Below are 16,160 nucleotides of genomic sequence, written 5' to 3' on the forward strand. Positions count from 1 at the left end.
GTAGTCATCAAGGTCATTCTACATTTCCCTTGAAATTCTCCTGACTTTGGGCAGGCCTTAAGAAGGTCAGGGGGCAGCTAGGTGACACAGTGGATAGAGCACTGGTCCTGGAGTCAGGAGGATCTGAGTTCAAATCTGGCATCAGACACTTAACACTTACTAGCTGTGTGACCCTGGGCAAGTCACTTAACCCCAATTGCTTCACAAAAAAAGAAAGAAAGAAAGAAAGAAAGAAAGAAAGAAAGAAAGAAAGGTCAGACGGGGGCCTCTGGGAGTCTCCAAACTCCATTATTTTCTTACAGTCATTTACTATTGTGTCTTATGTACCTAATCTATTCCACTGATCCCTGGCTCCATTTCTTAGCCACTACCAGACTGTTTTGATGATTACTGCTTTGTTTGAAATGTAGTATGGCTAGGCTACCTTCTTTTACATTTTTTCCCATTAATTCCCTTGTTATTCTTGACCTTTTATTCTTCCAGATAAATTTTGTTATTATTTTTTGAGATCTATAAAATAATAATAATGGACACATCAATATATTGATCAACATCAATACATTGATAATGGGCATTGTTGCTTCACCCCTGATCTTATTGGGAAGGCTGTTATCCTATCCACATTAAATATAATGCTTGCTAATGGTTTTAGATAGATACTATTTATTATTGTAAGGAAAGCTCCTTTTATCCAACTGAAGTAAAAACAAAAGCAGGGACAGCAATCATCATCTCAGAGAAAGCGAAAACAACGATAATTTTAATTAAAGGAGTTAAGGAAGGAAACTACATTTTGCTTAAAGGTACTATAAACAATGATGCAATATCAATACTAAACATTAAAGAAGATATCCCCAAAACGAGATGCCCCATGGAACCCTGAAGGTGAGACGTAGGTGGTCTGACTGGGAGAGTGAGCCAGAGAGCCTATTTGCTACACAAATAAGATGAAATGTAGTAGGAATATATCTCATACCATTGTTAAAATCTCACTTTTTGAACTGAGATTCAAAGTATCAACTTTACAAAGACAAAATGCGGGAGGGAGGTCGGGAACAGCAGTTAATGTAAAACAGATGTGGAGATTATATTGGACTGACTACTCCAGTACAAGTGCATCCATGTTTAGACTGCACTCTAATGCTGTCTTAACTACTACCCCCAATTGTTTTTGTCCCAACTGAAGGAAAAAACAAAACAAAACAAAAAACAACTGACTACAGCTCTGATTTTTTTCTTATGTGTAGATCTGAATAAGCTTTAGAGTATCCTGAGGATAGTGGGCAGGACAGCAAGGGGTCTAGAGGCCATGCCATGTGAGAGTCAGCTGAAAGAACTGCTCATAAGTTTAGGCAGACAGCTGTCTTCAAGTATTTGAAAGGAATTAAGCCGTTTTAATTTGTTTGAATGTGGTTTGCTTGGATGCAGCAGTCTTAACTAGGAGCAAGCAGCAGGTAGAAGTTGCAAAGAAGCAGCCCTTAAGTAGGTTCTTAGATTCTTAACCTAAGTCTGAGCACTTTGAAAATTAAAAAATATATATTTTGATGGTTGTTTCAATATAATTGGATTTTTTTTGTAATCTTTTTTTTTTTTAGTGAGGCAATTGAAGTTAAGTGACTTGCCCAGGGTCACACAGCTGGTAAGTGTTAAGTGTCTGAGGTCGAATTTGAACTCAGGTTCTCCTGACTCCAGGGCCGGTGCTCTATCCACTGCGCCACCTAGCTGCCCCCTTTTTGTAATTTTATGTATTTCGTTTTATGCATTAAAAATTATTCTGGGGAGTCCATAGGCTTCACCAGACTTGAAGAAGGGTGCACTACACAAAAAAGATTAAGAAACTCTTGTCTGAGTTATGTAAGGAAAAACTTCCTAACAGAACTGTGCAGAAGTGGAATGGGTTGCCTTGGGAGGCAGTCAGGTCAAGGGTTGTATCAGTTGGCCCCTGGGATTGCTTCCCACTCAGATTCTATTCGAAGGCGATTCTGGGGTGAGTGGTAGGGAGGATACGTGGGTGTGGGGAGAGAGACCTGAGGTGAAAGCAATGAAGTGTGAGTGGGTTAACATCCCCCTCTCCCCGTCCCGCAGCAACTAGAGACAGGCGGAGGAGGGGGGTGGGGTCCCTTCCTCGAAGTGGAGTCAGTTTGGGGACACAAAGGAAATGAGAGTTCGACTGCAGGGAGGTAGAGGAGACGTGGGAAGGACCATGGTCGAAGGTAGACAGAGGCAAGATCTCACTTTAGACGGAGTGAGAATGAAGAAAAACTGGAAATAATCCCAAGGCTAATTAGCAATACAGGATGAAGAAGAGAGGGGGCGTGGCTGATGCAGAGGAAGAGAAGGAAGGGGGCGGTTCTTAGGCCTGGGAGAGGGCGGGGCAAAGCAGAGGCGGAAGCGTGGCAGGTCAGAAGCGGGGGCGGGGCTGAGAGGGAAGTGGGGCGGGGTTAATCCCAAAGGGAGAGGCTGGCTTGGATAGTGACTGAGGCTGCGGCCGGAATAGCGGGGGTCGGGCCCGCGCTGTTTCCTGCCGGTGGTTGAGGCACGCAGTCTGGCCTGGTTTAGTCGCTTTCCTGTCCGATTCCGCGGGGGAGCTCCGCTGGGGCCGGAGGAGCGGCCGCCGGTGCTATCATGCTGCTGCCAGTGTTCACTCTGAAGCTGCGCCACAAAATCAGCCCCCGCATGGTGGCCGTGGGTCGTTACGACGGGACCCACACGTGCCTGGCAGCCGCCACCCAAGCTGGCAAGGTAAAAGGGCCTACTGCGGGCCTATGGCGCGGGCCTACGGCGGCCTCTTCGGGAGGAGGGAGGATGCACACCTCTCCCCTTCTTCCCAGCCACCCCCCCCCCCGACTCCTCCCCTCTGCGCTTCTCCCCGCCCAGTCCTACCCAGCCAAGGTTGCCAGGCAACGTCGCCACCTCGTTGTGGAGCTGGAGGACTCTATTATAATTATTAATAATTATCTCCTAGCGAACCCCTCCATTGCTCCTCCCCACCTCACTACTCCCTCTCTCTCCCCCACTACATGCCTGATATGTTATTATATAATACTTGCATATATTATATAATACGTATAAATAACATTATTACTTTGAATACTTCAGGGAGTTGATTCCACCTTGTGGGTATTCAGTGTAGGGGAAAGAGCCTTGGAGTCAGAGGATCTGGCTTTGAATACCATCCTTGTTACTTACAAACTGAATGACCTTGGGCAGGTTACCTGGGTCTGGGTTTCCTTTCTATAAAATGAATATTCCAGATCTTTTCCAGCTTGAAATCCTTTCATCTAGGTATATTGCCTTCCATGATGTAAAATTTGAACTTGAAGAGTTGCTGTGTCCAAAAGTTGCTCACCTTGCCACCATCCTGACTATAGTTAGAGGAACCTCAGACAATAGACAAGTTGGTCACTGGGTCCTCCACCAAAATTGTTGTTTGATTACTGCTAATACTGATATTTCAGTATTTCATAGAATCTTCAGATGTAGATATGGAAGGGACCTTAGAGATTATTAGTCCAGGATCTTCATTTAACTGAGGAGGAAACTGAGGCCCAGAGAAACAATTTGTTCTAGGCCACATAGGTTAGACAGGGCAGTTAGGTGGCAAAGTGGACCCCAAGGACTGAGTTATGAAGACTCATCTTCCTGAATTCAAATCTGGCCTTAGACACTTACTAGTTGTGTGACCCTGGGCAAGTAACTTAACCCTGCTTGTCTCAGTTTCCTCATCTGTCAAATGAATTGGAGAAGGAAATGGCAAACCACTCCAGTATCTTTGCCAGGAAAACCCCTAAAGGGCTCATGAAGAGTTGGATATGACTGAAAGATGACTAAAACACCACCACACACGTTAGAAGTGGTTAAGCCAGGATCTGACCAGGTCCTCTAATTCCTAATTCCAAATCAAGTACTTTTTCTCCTGTGCCATACTGCCTGCAGGTATCAATTCAATTCAATAGGATTCCGTTAAATTAAATCAGTATTTATTAAGTACGTCCAGTGTGGCAGGCACTGTGCCTCAGTTATTTAGTATACAAACTACACATGACCATTTTTGTCTCCAGTTGAGAACCAGGCTATAAAGCACTAAAGGCCGGTTATCATTCATTTATGTATGTGCGAATAGACACACATATGTGTACATGTACATACATGTGTGTGTATATGTGCATGTATATATGTACACACAACATGCTTTGCATTCACATCTTTGAAACTCATTTGCATAGCTCTTTAAAAAGAAATATTTCCAAAAATCTTTTCATATCTAATATGTTGTCTCAGCCTTCTAAACTGTGAGGTTGACAGGCCAGGGATTATTATTACCTTTATTTTGTAGATGAGGAAATTGAAGTCAGGAGACAGTGAAATGATAGAGAAGTTAAATGGTAGAGAAGGCACTGGAACCTAGATCTTAACTTTTTGGGCTTCTGACATTAATAGTTTGATTCTATCCTTTACAAATTATAACACGTGTGAAGTGAAATATAGAGTTGAGGGATAATTCAATTCAACAAGCACTTATTAGGTACTGACTATGTGCTGGGGATCAAATGAGACAAAATGAGATACAAAAATGAGAAGTCTCTTACCTCAAGTAGCTGACATTCTCAGGGTAAGGGGATGGAGAAGAAAAAACATGTACATATATAAATAGAAAGTAATGGAAGTTGATGTACCAACATTTAGGGAAATCAGGAAAGGTTTTCTTAGGGAGAGGGAAAGCAATAAACATTTATATAGCCCCTACTGTGTGCCAGACGCCATGCTAAGTGCTTTTTACTGCAAAGTAGGTGCTATCACAATCCTCATTTTATGGTTTGGGCAAACAGAGGCTAAGTGATTCGCCCAGGGTCACATAGCTAGTAAGTATCTGAGGCTGGATTTGAACTGAGGTCTTCCTGACTCCAGGCTTAGCACTCTATCCACTTCATCAGCAGCCTCTCTAAAAGTGGTTCTTGAGCGCAGGCTTGAAGGTAACTAGGTAAAAGAGAGGGCATGGAGACAGGAGATGGAATATTATATATGGGAGCAGTGAGTAGGCCAGTTTGGGTGACATGTGGCATCACAGAGAAGAATGTGAGATGTTTGGAAAGATAGATAGGACGTGATGTAATGAACAGGGTACTGGACTTTGAGTGAAGAAGACCTGGGTTCTAATCTTGTCTCAGATACTTATTAGCTTAGGTAACATACCTTGGGCAAGTCATTTAACCTCACCTATAAAATGAAGTGGTTGGACTCGCTGGTCTCTAAGTCTTTTCTGGCCATAAAACTATGATCTTTAAATCCCAAAACAGAGGAATTTCTATTTTATCTCAGAGACAGTAGAGAGCCATTGAAGTTTTTTGAGCAGAGGAATGACATGGTTAGAACTGTACTTTACAAGTAGCAATTTTGTGGCTTTAGGTAGAATAGATTGGAAAGTGAATATATTGTATCCAGTGAAACCAATTAAGAGGCTATTGCAGTAGTCCTTGTGAAAGGTGATAAGGGCCTGGAGAAAAGTGATGGCCCTATAAGGAGGAAGAAGTAAATGGATGTGAAATATGTTGCTTAGGATAGTCAACAAGACTTGGCAACTGATGGGATATTGGGGGTGAGGGAGATGGAAGAATTAAGGATAATTCCAAGGTTGCAAACCTGAGTAACTTGGAAGGATGGTGGTTCTCAAGAAATTAATGAGTGATTTGTTTGGGAATGACAGTAGTAAGTTCCATTTTGGACATGTTGAGTTTGAGATAACTTTGCAGGACCAGAGCTCAGTATTTGCTTAAGATACCAATCTTTGAGAAGAAAATGATTCTTCAACCTGACTTCCAGTAGAAGTTAAACACAACATCATACTGGCACTCATTTTGTTAAGGACAATATAAATTGTTTTACAAAAGATCTGCAACTTGAAAAAAAAAGAAAGAATGAGAATGGTAGAAATAATTGTTCAAATTTTTATAATAAACATTTGTTTAAATTTTTAACAATTAAATTTTCATCGTTCCAAATTTTTAAAAAGAGAAATATGTTTTTTGAAGTAGAAATACGTAACTTATCTGAAGAGAAAACCTGGCAGAGTGGCTAAAACTCATACAGAAACAAGAGACAAAAAACTGAAATACTGAAAATATGATACACTCTATTTGTCACTGATTTTGATAGAAAGGAAAACCCCACTGTTTGCTTTGACCACCTTAGCTGCAGAAAGCATGAAACAAGAGACAAAAAACTGAAATACTGAAAATATGATACACTCTATTTGTCACTGATTTTGATAGAAAGGAAAACCCCACTGTTTGCTTTGACCACCTTAGCTGCAGAAAGCATGAAACTTAATAACTTGAGATGGCACCTTAGGAGTGTGCAGAATATGTTGGCAAAACCAGTATTTTTCTGGATAAAATGAGATATATTTAGTAGGCAAAAATAAACTAAAAAAAAAAGCCAAACCACAATGTCTGTAACATAAAAGGATTGCTTGTATCATTTAAATTTTTGTACAGAGTTGCTAAGTGTAAAAAAACCTTTCTTTGTTAGGAAAAAATACTATACATTCATGTTCATAAACTCTGAAATTCCCTTATCTCACCACAGTCCTTTGTTATTACAGCTCTCCCTCTTTGCAACTGCAAACCCTGTTCTTCACTCACTCCACTCCCTCTACACCTCAGTCTTTTCCTAGGACATTACCCTTGCACTGTTATGCTCTCCTTCCATTCTCATCTTGATCCATTAGTGAAGCAGTTCAACTCTACCCTGTCCTCTTTTTTTTTCTGAAAAAACATTTCATCAGTCCACTCCTCTCTCCCTTCTCCCTCTTCCCCTAAAAGGAAAAATAAAACCCATTACAAACACATATAAGCTGTCAAAACAAATGGACACATTGGCCATGTACAAAAAAAGAATTGATTGTTTCATTCTGTACTGAGTCCTTTACCTCTCTCTCAAGAGGTGGGTAGCATGTTTTCTCATTAGTCCACTGAAGTCCTATTTGGTCATTATGCCGATAAGAGTTCAGGACGGTAGCATTCCATAAGATTTATATACCATATCTTGTTCAGCCATTCCCCAATTGATGAACATCCTCTCAGATTTCTGTTCTTTGCTACCTCAAAAAGAACAATAAATTTTTTTTGTACAGCCTTGGAATTCATTTTGCTTAGGACTAATCTTCCCTTAATCATTCATCCCTTTAATTTCTACTTCCTCCCTTCTTCCTTTTCCCTTCAATTTTCCTGTTGAGTTAAATGTATTTGTTTCCAAATGTCTGTGCATGTGCATCTGTGTGTGTGTGCACGTGTGTGTAGGTGTGTATTCTTCTGTTATTTGACCAGTTCAGAAACAGTGAGATTCAGCTGTTAGCCATTCTCCCCTAACTCCCTCTTCCTTGTTTGTATAGATACATACCTGTGTATCTTAATTATGTGAGATAATTTTCCCTAACTTTCCTTCCCTCCCCCTCAACTCCCCAGGGTATTCCTTTTCCTCTCTCTTTTCCATTATTTTCCTAAGATCATGAGTACATAACAGGATCATTTTCCAGGCCTTGTCTAATCACACTCCCGTGATAATGATAATGATGATAGGTTTCAGAGTGGACACATATATCATCTCTCCATATTTTAATATGAGTGGTTTCTGTTTGTTTATTCCTTTATCATTATCATTTACCTTTTTATGTTCCTCTTCATTCCTGGGTTTGAACATCAGTTTCTCCACAACTCTGATCTTTTTATCAGGGATGCTTGGAAATCCTGTTTCCTTAAAGGTCTTATAAGCTAGGCAGTGAGACCCTGCTCTGTGCCTGAGGTCTGAGCCACTCTGTTGCAACTGGCTTCTGAACTTCCCCTTTTCTTGGCATACTGTCCAAGGCCTCCCTACCTGGGAACATCAGCCACTGTGCAGATCCCCTTCTCACTCTGCCTTGGGTCTGTGACCCACAACTGAGTAGTGGGCAACAAAGCTGCCAACTGGCACCTGTCTCTCCATTGCAGTTCCCAGTTATGGATCTGGTGGAGCCCTGCTTTAGTCTGGGACCTATTCTTGCCCCTGCTTCTCCCTGGGTGTTGGAATGTTCTGCCTGAGGGATGCTCCTGCCTCAAGCCAGGCCCCAGTATCTAAAGACCTCCTTGTTTATCTACCTATGCCATGCTTTGCTGGGCAAATGACTCGTAACTTTTCCTAGATTTCCACATCAGGACTTGATATAGTGTATTTTCTACATCTCTTTGAAGAAATTTGTGGATTGGAGTCCACCTCAGTGCCTTCTATCACTCCTCCATATTGGCTCTTTCCTACACTATCCTACTTGAGTCCCTTCCCTTGTCCCTTTATAGTATTGCCAACTTTGGTCAAACCTAGAGCACCCTCCCTCCCTTTCTTTCCTCCTTCTCTCCAGCTGTTTGTTTACTCACAGGGCTCAGATGAGATAGAACTCTATTCCTTCTGATGAAATGTAATATCACCAGGCCTTTTTAATCTACTGTGCCCCTACCTTGTGTTGTCCTTTAGGCCTTGCCATCTGCCCTGTATCAGTGTGCACTCTTCCCCTCCCAATTTATGTAATCCAGAGACCTCTGGACTTTACCATCTGCCCATGCTGCTACCTTAAGCCTTCTAGGCTTTTACGCCTACTCTGTAGTTGAACTATTTTTTTATGTGTTGTCTCCTTCTTTTGGAGAACAGAACTGCCTTGATTTTTCTATTTGTATCCCTATCGCTTAGCATAGTTCTTGACACATAATAAATGTTCAGTAATTGTATTTTCATGCATTCACTATGTTTCAAGAAACTTTGTGGCAAAAAACAACACACATCATAATAATATTATTATGATTGTTCTTTGATGTAACAAAATAAAAATTATAACCTTAGCAATAAAAATCTGTATTTACTTCATTCTTATGTGTTTAAGATTGTTATAAAATTATAATAACTTAATTTTATTTGAGTAAAATACACACTAAGAAAATTATTTGCCTAGATTCTTATAGGAAAAATGTGGAAGCAGCAACAAAAGCCACCACTCTATAAAAATTGGAAACTACTGGTCTAACTTAAGGACATGTTTGGAGACTAAATTCTAACTTAAATGTTTGACATCAAACACTTATTCCAGAGTAGGATTTTGGGGGAAAATAGCTAGGAAGAGAAGAATAAGAAGTAATCCTTGAATTTAGGAACTCGGGAGTTTAAAAAAGTATGATTAAAAAGTTGCCTCCAATCCCTTGACATGAGAATTCTGAAACATGACTTGTCATCATGAGACTGACAAAACTTTTAGACTAGGAAACTTAGGTTTGGGACTTATTCTATGTGCTCTGAAGACTGACCCTGCCCTGGGAGTTTGATTCTATGCCCTAGTCTGAACAGGGGTACTTTAGCATAGTTTATTCCAAACTGAATAGTATTTACTTCTTTAGTGAAATTCTTTCCTTTAACTTAGCTCTCTGGGACCACCAAACTAATTTAATTGTCAGGGATCTTTTAAGACAAGAAAAGAATCCTAGCTGTGAAGAATACAGATAGCTTTTCAAAAAGGCCTAAATAATACTGGGCATTGTCTATTTTCTTAGGTGCAAGGACAGGATCATATTAATCATTGTTGCGGCCTAGTCTGGCCATCTTCTTTGTCTCTAGTAACCAGTTAGTATGAGCTCTTGATTTGTGTAGACATTAAGTAGTACGGAATGAATCAAGAGGAGTGTTATCCCATCTTGTGGCTCTTAATCAGCATTACTAGGGTTAGCAAATCCCCAATTCTTTGCATGCTAACAGCAGATACAAACATAATGATTTCTACTTCCTCCTATGTTTTTTCATAATCAATGAAGTTATTTATTTTGCTCATATATTTTGCATATATTTATATTCATATATATTGTATATTGAGAATATATGTATATTTCTCAATAGATGTAAGCTTCCTTGAGGTTGAGAACTGTGATTTGTATCTTTGTATCCGTATACAGTGCCAGGCACAAAGGAGAAACTTAATAAATGGTTGTTGATTGATTATCTTACAATCTTGAAAGAAAATTCTTTAAAATGTGTGGAAGTGGGGGCAGCTAGGTGGCGCAGTGGATAAAGCACTGGTCCTGGATTCAGGAGGACCTGAGTTCAAATCTGGCCTCAGACACTTGACACTTACTAGCTGTGTGACCCTGGGCAAGTCATTTAACCCCTATTGCCCCACAAAAAACAAACAAAAAAAGAGAAGAAAAGAAAAAAATGTGTGGAAGCATTTATGTTAAGACTTTTAAAGATATAATTATTAGTGTCTATTCAGAAGTTCTTTAATTATCCCACTTATAAGATTTACTGCATTTTCATTCTGTTCCCTCTCTCCCCAGAGGGTACAATCTCCATTTCTAAAAGTTCATTTGGGTGCAGCTTTTTTATGTAGCACCAGTTAGTTTTTGTAGAACTTATTTGGTAAAAGGTGGATGTAAACATTTTCACCTTCTAAACAACACTGTTAAAAATTTATTAAGCCATCTCCTTAGTTTATCATCTTAAATTTATAATCTTTAAAATAATCTTGTTTGAAATTATGATAAGCAAAAAATTATCTTATTTGAACAATGGTAGCAAATCAGTTTTTTGTGCTGAATCATATGATTTATTTCCTAAGTTATTAATTTTACATGCATTGATAGAACCCAAGTGCTGAAAGTCTTTATGACCCCTGGTTAATTACATTCTAAAACTAGTGTTCCCTTTATATCAGTTACAGAATCTTTTGGTGTTAATTTCTCTTTGTTAGACTATACCAGTGATTTCAGTGGTATAGTGAACTCTTGATAAAACTGTTTCCTCCACTGTTGGAAACTGGCAACTGCTTTGAATTTATAGTTTAAAGAGCTTCCTGGGGCATAGGGAAGTTGTGACTTGCCCAGGATTACATAGCCTATATTTGCCAGACTCAGGACTTGAATCTGGGTCTTCATGATCGTGGCCATTTTTTCATGCACTAAACCATGGCACCTCCCATAACTTGGTGCTAATCTCTTTAGTAATTTAGCATTATAGGATTGAGCTGTTGGAAGTAGAAGGGACTTTAGAAGAACTAACTCTCTCATTTTACTGATGAGAATATCAAGGCTGAGAGAGGTTAAAGTGACTTGTTAACATCCACAAGTTAGTTACATTGTTAATGCTTGAAACTGTAGAATTGGTTGCCCTTGGGTAAAGTATTTACTTCTTTATCTCATTGACATTGGCTATGAAAGTCTTCAGAAAGTTATAGAATTTTTATGAGTCACAGATATTCCAATTGGTTAGGATGTTTTAAGGGTTAAGAGATTGATTATCTAGTAATGTAATGTTTGATAAACCCAAAGACTCCAGCTTCTGGGATAGGAACTCAGTATTTGACAAAAACTGCTGGGAAAACTGGAAGATAGTATGGCAGAAATTAGGCATAGACCAACATCTGACACCTTATACTAAAATAAGGTCAAAATGGATACATGATTTAGACATAAGAGGTGATACCATAGGTAAATTAGGAGAGAAAGGAATAGTCTACCTTTCAGATCTTTGGAAAGGAAAACAGTTTATGACCAAACAAGAGATAGAGAATATTATAAAATGCAAAATGGATGATTTTGATTACATTACATTAAAAAGTTTTTGTACAAACAGAAGCAATGCATCCAAAATTAGAAGGGAGGCAGAAAGCTGGGAAACAATTTTTATGGCCAGTACTTCTGATAAAGGCCTCATTTCTAAAATATATAGGGAATTAAATCAAATTTATAAGAATTCAAGTCATTCCCCAATTGAGAAATGGTCAAAGGATATGAACAGGCAGTTTTCTGATGAAGAAACCAAAGCTATCTATTCCCATATAAAAAAATGCTCTAAATCTCTAATGATTAGAGAGATGCAAATTAAAACAACTCTGAGGTACCACCTGACACCTATCAGACTGGCTAAAATGACAAAAAAGGAAGATAATAAATGTTGGAGAAGCTGTAGAAAAATTGGAACACTAATGTATTGTTAGTGGAGCTGTGAACTGATCCAACCATTCTGGAGAGCAATTTGGAATTATGCCTAAAGGGCGATAAAGCTGTGCATACCCTTTGACCCAGCAATACCACTTTTGGGTCTTTTCCCCAAAGAGATCATGGAAAGGGAAAAAGGATCCACATGTACAAAAATATTTATAGCTGCTCTTTATGTGGTGGCAAGTAATTGGAAGTTGAGGGGGTGCCCATCAATTAGGGAATGGCTGGACAAGTTGTGGTATATGAATGTAATGGAATACTATTGTGCTGTAAGAAACGATGAGCAGGAGGAGTTCAGAGAAACCTGGAAGGTCTTGCGTGGGCTGATGATGAGTCAGATGAGCAGAACTAGAAGAACATTGTACACAGTATCATCAACATTGTGTGTTGATCTACTGTGATGGACTATATTCTTCTCACCAATGCAGTGGTACAGAAGAGTTCCAGGGGACTCATGATGGAAGAGGATCTCCAAATCCAGGAAAAAAAGAAAGAACTGTGGAGTATAGATGCTGATTGAACCATACTATTTCTTTTGTTTTTGGTGCTGTTGTTTTTCTATTTTGAGATTTTTCCTCATTGCTCTGATTTTTCTCTTATAACATGACTAATACAGAAATATGTTTAATGTTATTATATATATATAACCTATATCAGATTACCTGCTGTCTAGGGGAGGGGGGAGGGAGGGAGAAAAATCTGAAATTGGAAAGCTTGTATAAACAAAAGTTGAGAACTATCTTTACATGTAATGAGAAAAAAATAAAATACTTTATTAAAAAAAGAGATTGATTATTAGGCAAAGAACTGCAGAAGGGCTTATTATTTGATCTTTTGGAATATACGTTAATTATACTTCTGGAAGCTAACAGTGGATAGAGTTGTATGTAAGACTAATTAATATTGGTGTTCTAGCATCTGAGATGCGTGGACTGCTGATGTCTTGCATGCCAGTTATACTAGTAAAGAACAACAGAAGTGTAATTGTTGACTGTCTTTTAGAGAACCAATAGCCACTAGTACTTATAACATTAGGAGGCAGCTTAGTGGATAGAGCACTGGCCCTGGAGTCAGGAAGACCTGAGTTCAAATCCAGCCTCAAACACTTACTATATGACCCTGGACAGGTCACTTAACCTGTGTTTGCCTTAATCTGGAGAAGGAAATGGCAAAACCACTCCAGTATCCTTAGCCAAGGGAAACCACATAGACGGTGTGTCCACAGAGCCACAGAGTTGGATACAACTTAACAACAACATATATAACACTGATTATGACTAAAAGTTAACTGTCTTGTCATTGTATATTATGCTTGATTTATAAACTTGGTAGATAAGGAGAATGGTTCCTTTTTATGAATATAATGTTTATTAATACAGAATGGTTAGGATTGTTAGCTATTTAAAATTTTTGACACTTGGTGAAATAATATATAATTGTTTTTTTATAGGTTTTTATTCACAATCCTCATGCACGTAGCCAGCACCTAAATACACCTCGTCTTCTCCAGAGCCCCCTTGATGCAGATGTCTCCCTTCTCAACATTAACCAGGCAGTCAGCTGTCTTACAGCAGGGGTACTGAACCCTGAACTAGGATATGATTGTCTTCTGGTGGGAACACAGACAAACCTTTTGGCCTACGATGTTTACAACAACTCAGATTTATTTTACAGAGAGGCAAGTAGTCTATGATAGTTAATTCCCATTAGCTGTTTATGCATATTACTTTTTATAAGCCATAGAGAAACTGAAAGAGGAAGATACACTGACAGCAGTAAAATGACAGCTCACAGTCATTGAGGGAGGAAACAATAAAAACACAAAAAGCAGGCATAAGAACTCAAAAAACCCACAGTTCTCAAATGTTAGGGCCAGCGATCCTGTGGACCTTGGGAAGCATCTCAGTAGTACTTTGATACTTTTTACTTTAAGGATCCATGATGTTATGTGAATACTCCCTTCACCCACCAGATGCTGACCCTCTGTACATTAGGAGATAGTTTTCATGAGTTGGTATGTTTGATAAATTAATCACCCTGAGACAAACTTAGCTTGAGTGATCCTTGGAAAAAAAACAGGCATATAGTCTTGTGCTTGAAGTCATCCCAGCCTGGTTGGATTTACCAGAGCGTGTTCTGTGTTGGCAGAATATTTCAGAACTCAGGGTCACTTTTATATCATAATGAGGTATTGAAAGAGAATGTGAGTGAATGCTTGCTGTAGTATAAGACCCTGATATATCAAGAAAAGGTTAAATTCTGTTCAGTGTATTGTTTAAGAAGGGAGGTATATGCATGATACATTTTAGAAAAATTTCCATCCAAAATGGTTAAGAAATTGTTTAAAAAAATTTAACGAGTAAAGGGATAAAGTGAGCCATCTAGAATGATTTATTTTTCAGGAGTTCTGATGGCCAAGGCAACCTGTTAACAGAGCTTAGAGAATAGAGGACTGAGTTTAATCCTGGTGCTATCTTAGGCTTGAGTAAGCTACTTATTTTCTCTGTCCTGGATCTCCTCGTTGACAATCCTGATCTACATCTAATACTATGAACTGCCATTTATTAATGATTATTATGATTTGGGAACTATAGCTACAAAATAATGCATATTTAAATGTAGGTGCCTCATTAAATGTGAGTCATTTTGCTTTTTCTTTAGGTTACAGATGGGGCAAATGCGATAGTACTTGGGACATTGGGAGACATTCCATCACCTCTTGCAATTATTGGTGGAAATTGTGCTCTTCAGGGCTTTGATTATGAAGGAAATGATCTATTTTGGACGGTATGAGGTTTAAAATGTTCCCTTTATATTCCTATAGGAATTTTCAATTTTGGTAAATAATTGTCTTCCCTACACTGTTCTTTAAATATTTCATGACTTGCTGGACTTGTTTGTGCACACCCATAATCCTAGCTACTGGAGACCCTGAGGCTAGGGAATTCTTTGGGCTCAGGAATTCTGAGTTGCAATGGGCTAAGTCATCGGGTGTCTACGCCAAGGCAAGAATCAATATGGTGAGTCCCTTTGAGTGTGGGTCAACCAGCATCTCTGGCCAAAGCTCATGTGCTTCACTTCAGTAGTAGGACTGGAACTGTGAGTAGCCCTTATACTTTAAGTGTGAAGGAGACAATAGGGAAAACTAGTTTTTATATATATGCATTTGTATATCTGTATCTATATCTATATCCAAACACACATATAATGTATATATGTGTGTGCATATGTGTATGCATATGTGTGTGTATATATACATATCTCGGTCTATCTGTCTATCCATCTGTCCGTCTGTCCTTCTATTTATCTGTCCGTCCATTCATCTATCCCTCCCTCTCCCTCTTTCCCTCCCCCATCTCCCCCTTCCCTTCCTTCTCTCTGCTGTTCTGTCTGTCTGTCTTTCTCTCTGTCTCTCTCCATCTATTGTGTGATCTGGTAATCACAACACTAGACCTAAGCCAGAAGCTTTAAATTTTAGTCCTGCCTCTTGCTCTGGAACCCTTGACTAGTAGTGCCCTAGGCAAGTCACGTACTATCCTCTGAGCCTCAATTTCTTCATCTGCAAAATGATGATTAAAATACCTAGAGCACCTACCTTGCAGGATTGTTATGAAAATTAAAATGAGGTAATGTATGGGAAGTGCTTTGTAAACCATAATATTTTTATATAAATATCTCTTGCTACCATTGATGTATGCATTGTAATCGACAACGAGTGACTCAAACCTGGTTACAATTATATTTGTTTGGGGCAGCTAGGTGGTGCAGTGGATAAAGCACTGGCCCTGGATTCAGGAGGACCTGAGTTCAAATGTGACCTCAGACACTTGACACTTAGCTGTGTGACCCTGGGCAAGTCACTTAACCCCTCATTGCCCTGCCAAAACAAACAAACAAACAAAATAAAACAAAATTATCTTTGTTGTTCTCTACATGGAACAGTAGTCTGTACTGTACCTGATGGCTCATTACTAAATACTCTTATTTCTCCATATGGCAAAAATAGATATATTAAATGAGACAAGAAGGAACTTTAATGATTCTTGGTTTTATTTTAGGTTACCGGAGACAATGTTCATTCCTTAGCATTGTGTGACTTTGATGGTGATGGGAAGAAAGAGGTATGTGGGGAAAGAGATTCTTTTCCTGTGTATC

At 39.1% G+C, this 16,160-nt stretch overlaps 1 protein-coding gene across 1 annotated transcript in view; it reads left to right on the forward strand.

Moving 5' to 3' along the window:
* The first annotated feature begins 2,442 nt into the window (after positions 1-2,442).
* BBS2 (Bardet-Biedl syndrome 2) overlaps positions 2,443-16,160 on the forward strand; it is a 45,069-nt gene continuing 31,351 nt past the window's right edge. Inside the window, exons 1-4 of the mRNA XM_043986736.1 lie at positions 2,443-2,742; positions 13,456-13,683; positions 14,667-14,792; positions 16,064-16,126. Of these exons, the coding sequence (XP_043842671.1) occupies positions 2,626-2,742; positions 13,456-13,683; positions 14,667-14,792; positions 16,064-16,126 (534 nt within the window). The 5' untranslated portion in view covers positions 2,443-2,625. The remainder of the gene's footprint in view (positions 2,743-13,455; positions 13,684-14,666; positions 14,793-16,063; positions 16,127-16,160) is intronic.

The sequence above is a fragment of the Dromiciops gliroides genome, chromosome 2 (assembly GCF_019393635.1).
Source record: "Dromiciops gliroides isolate mDroGli1 chromosome 2, mDroGli1.pri, whole genome shotgun sequence".
Taxonomy (NCBI): Eukaryota; Metazoa; Chordata; class Mammalia; order Microbiotheria; family Microbiotheriidae; genus Dromiciops; species Dromiciops gliroides.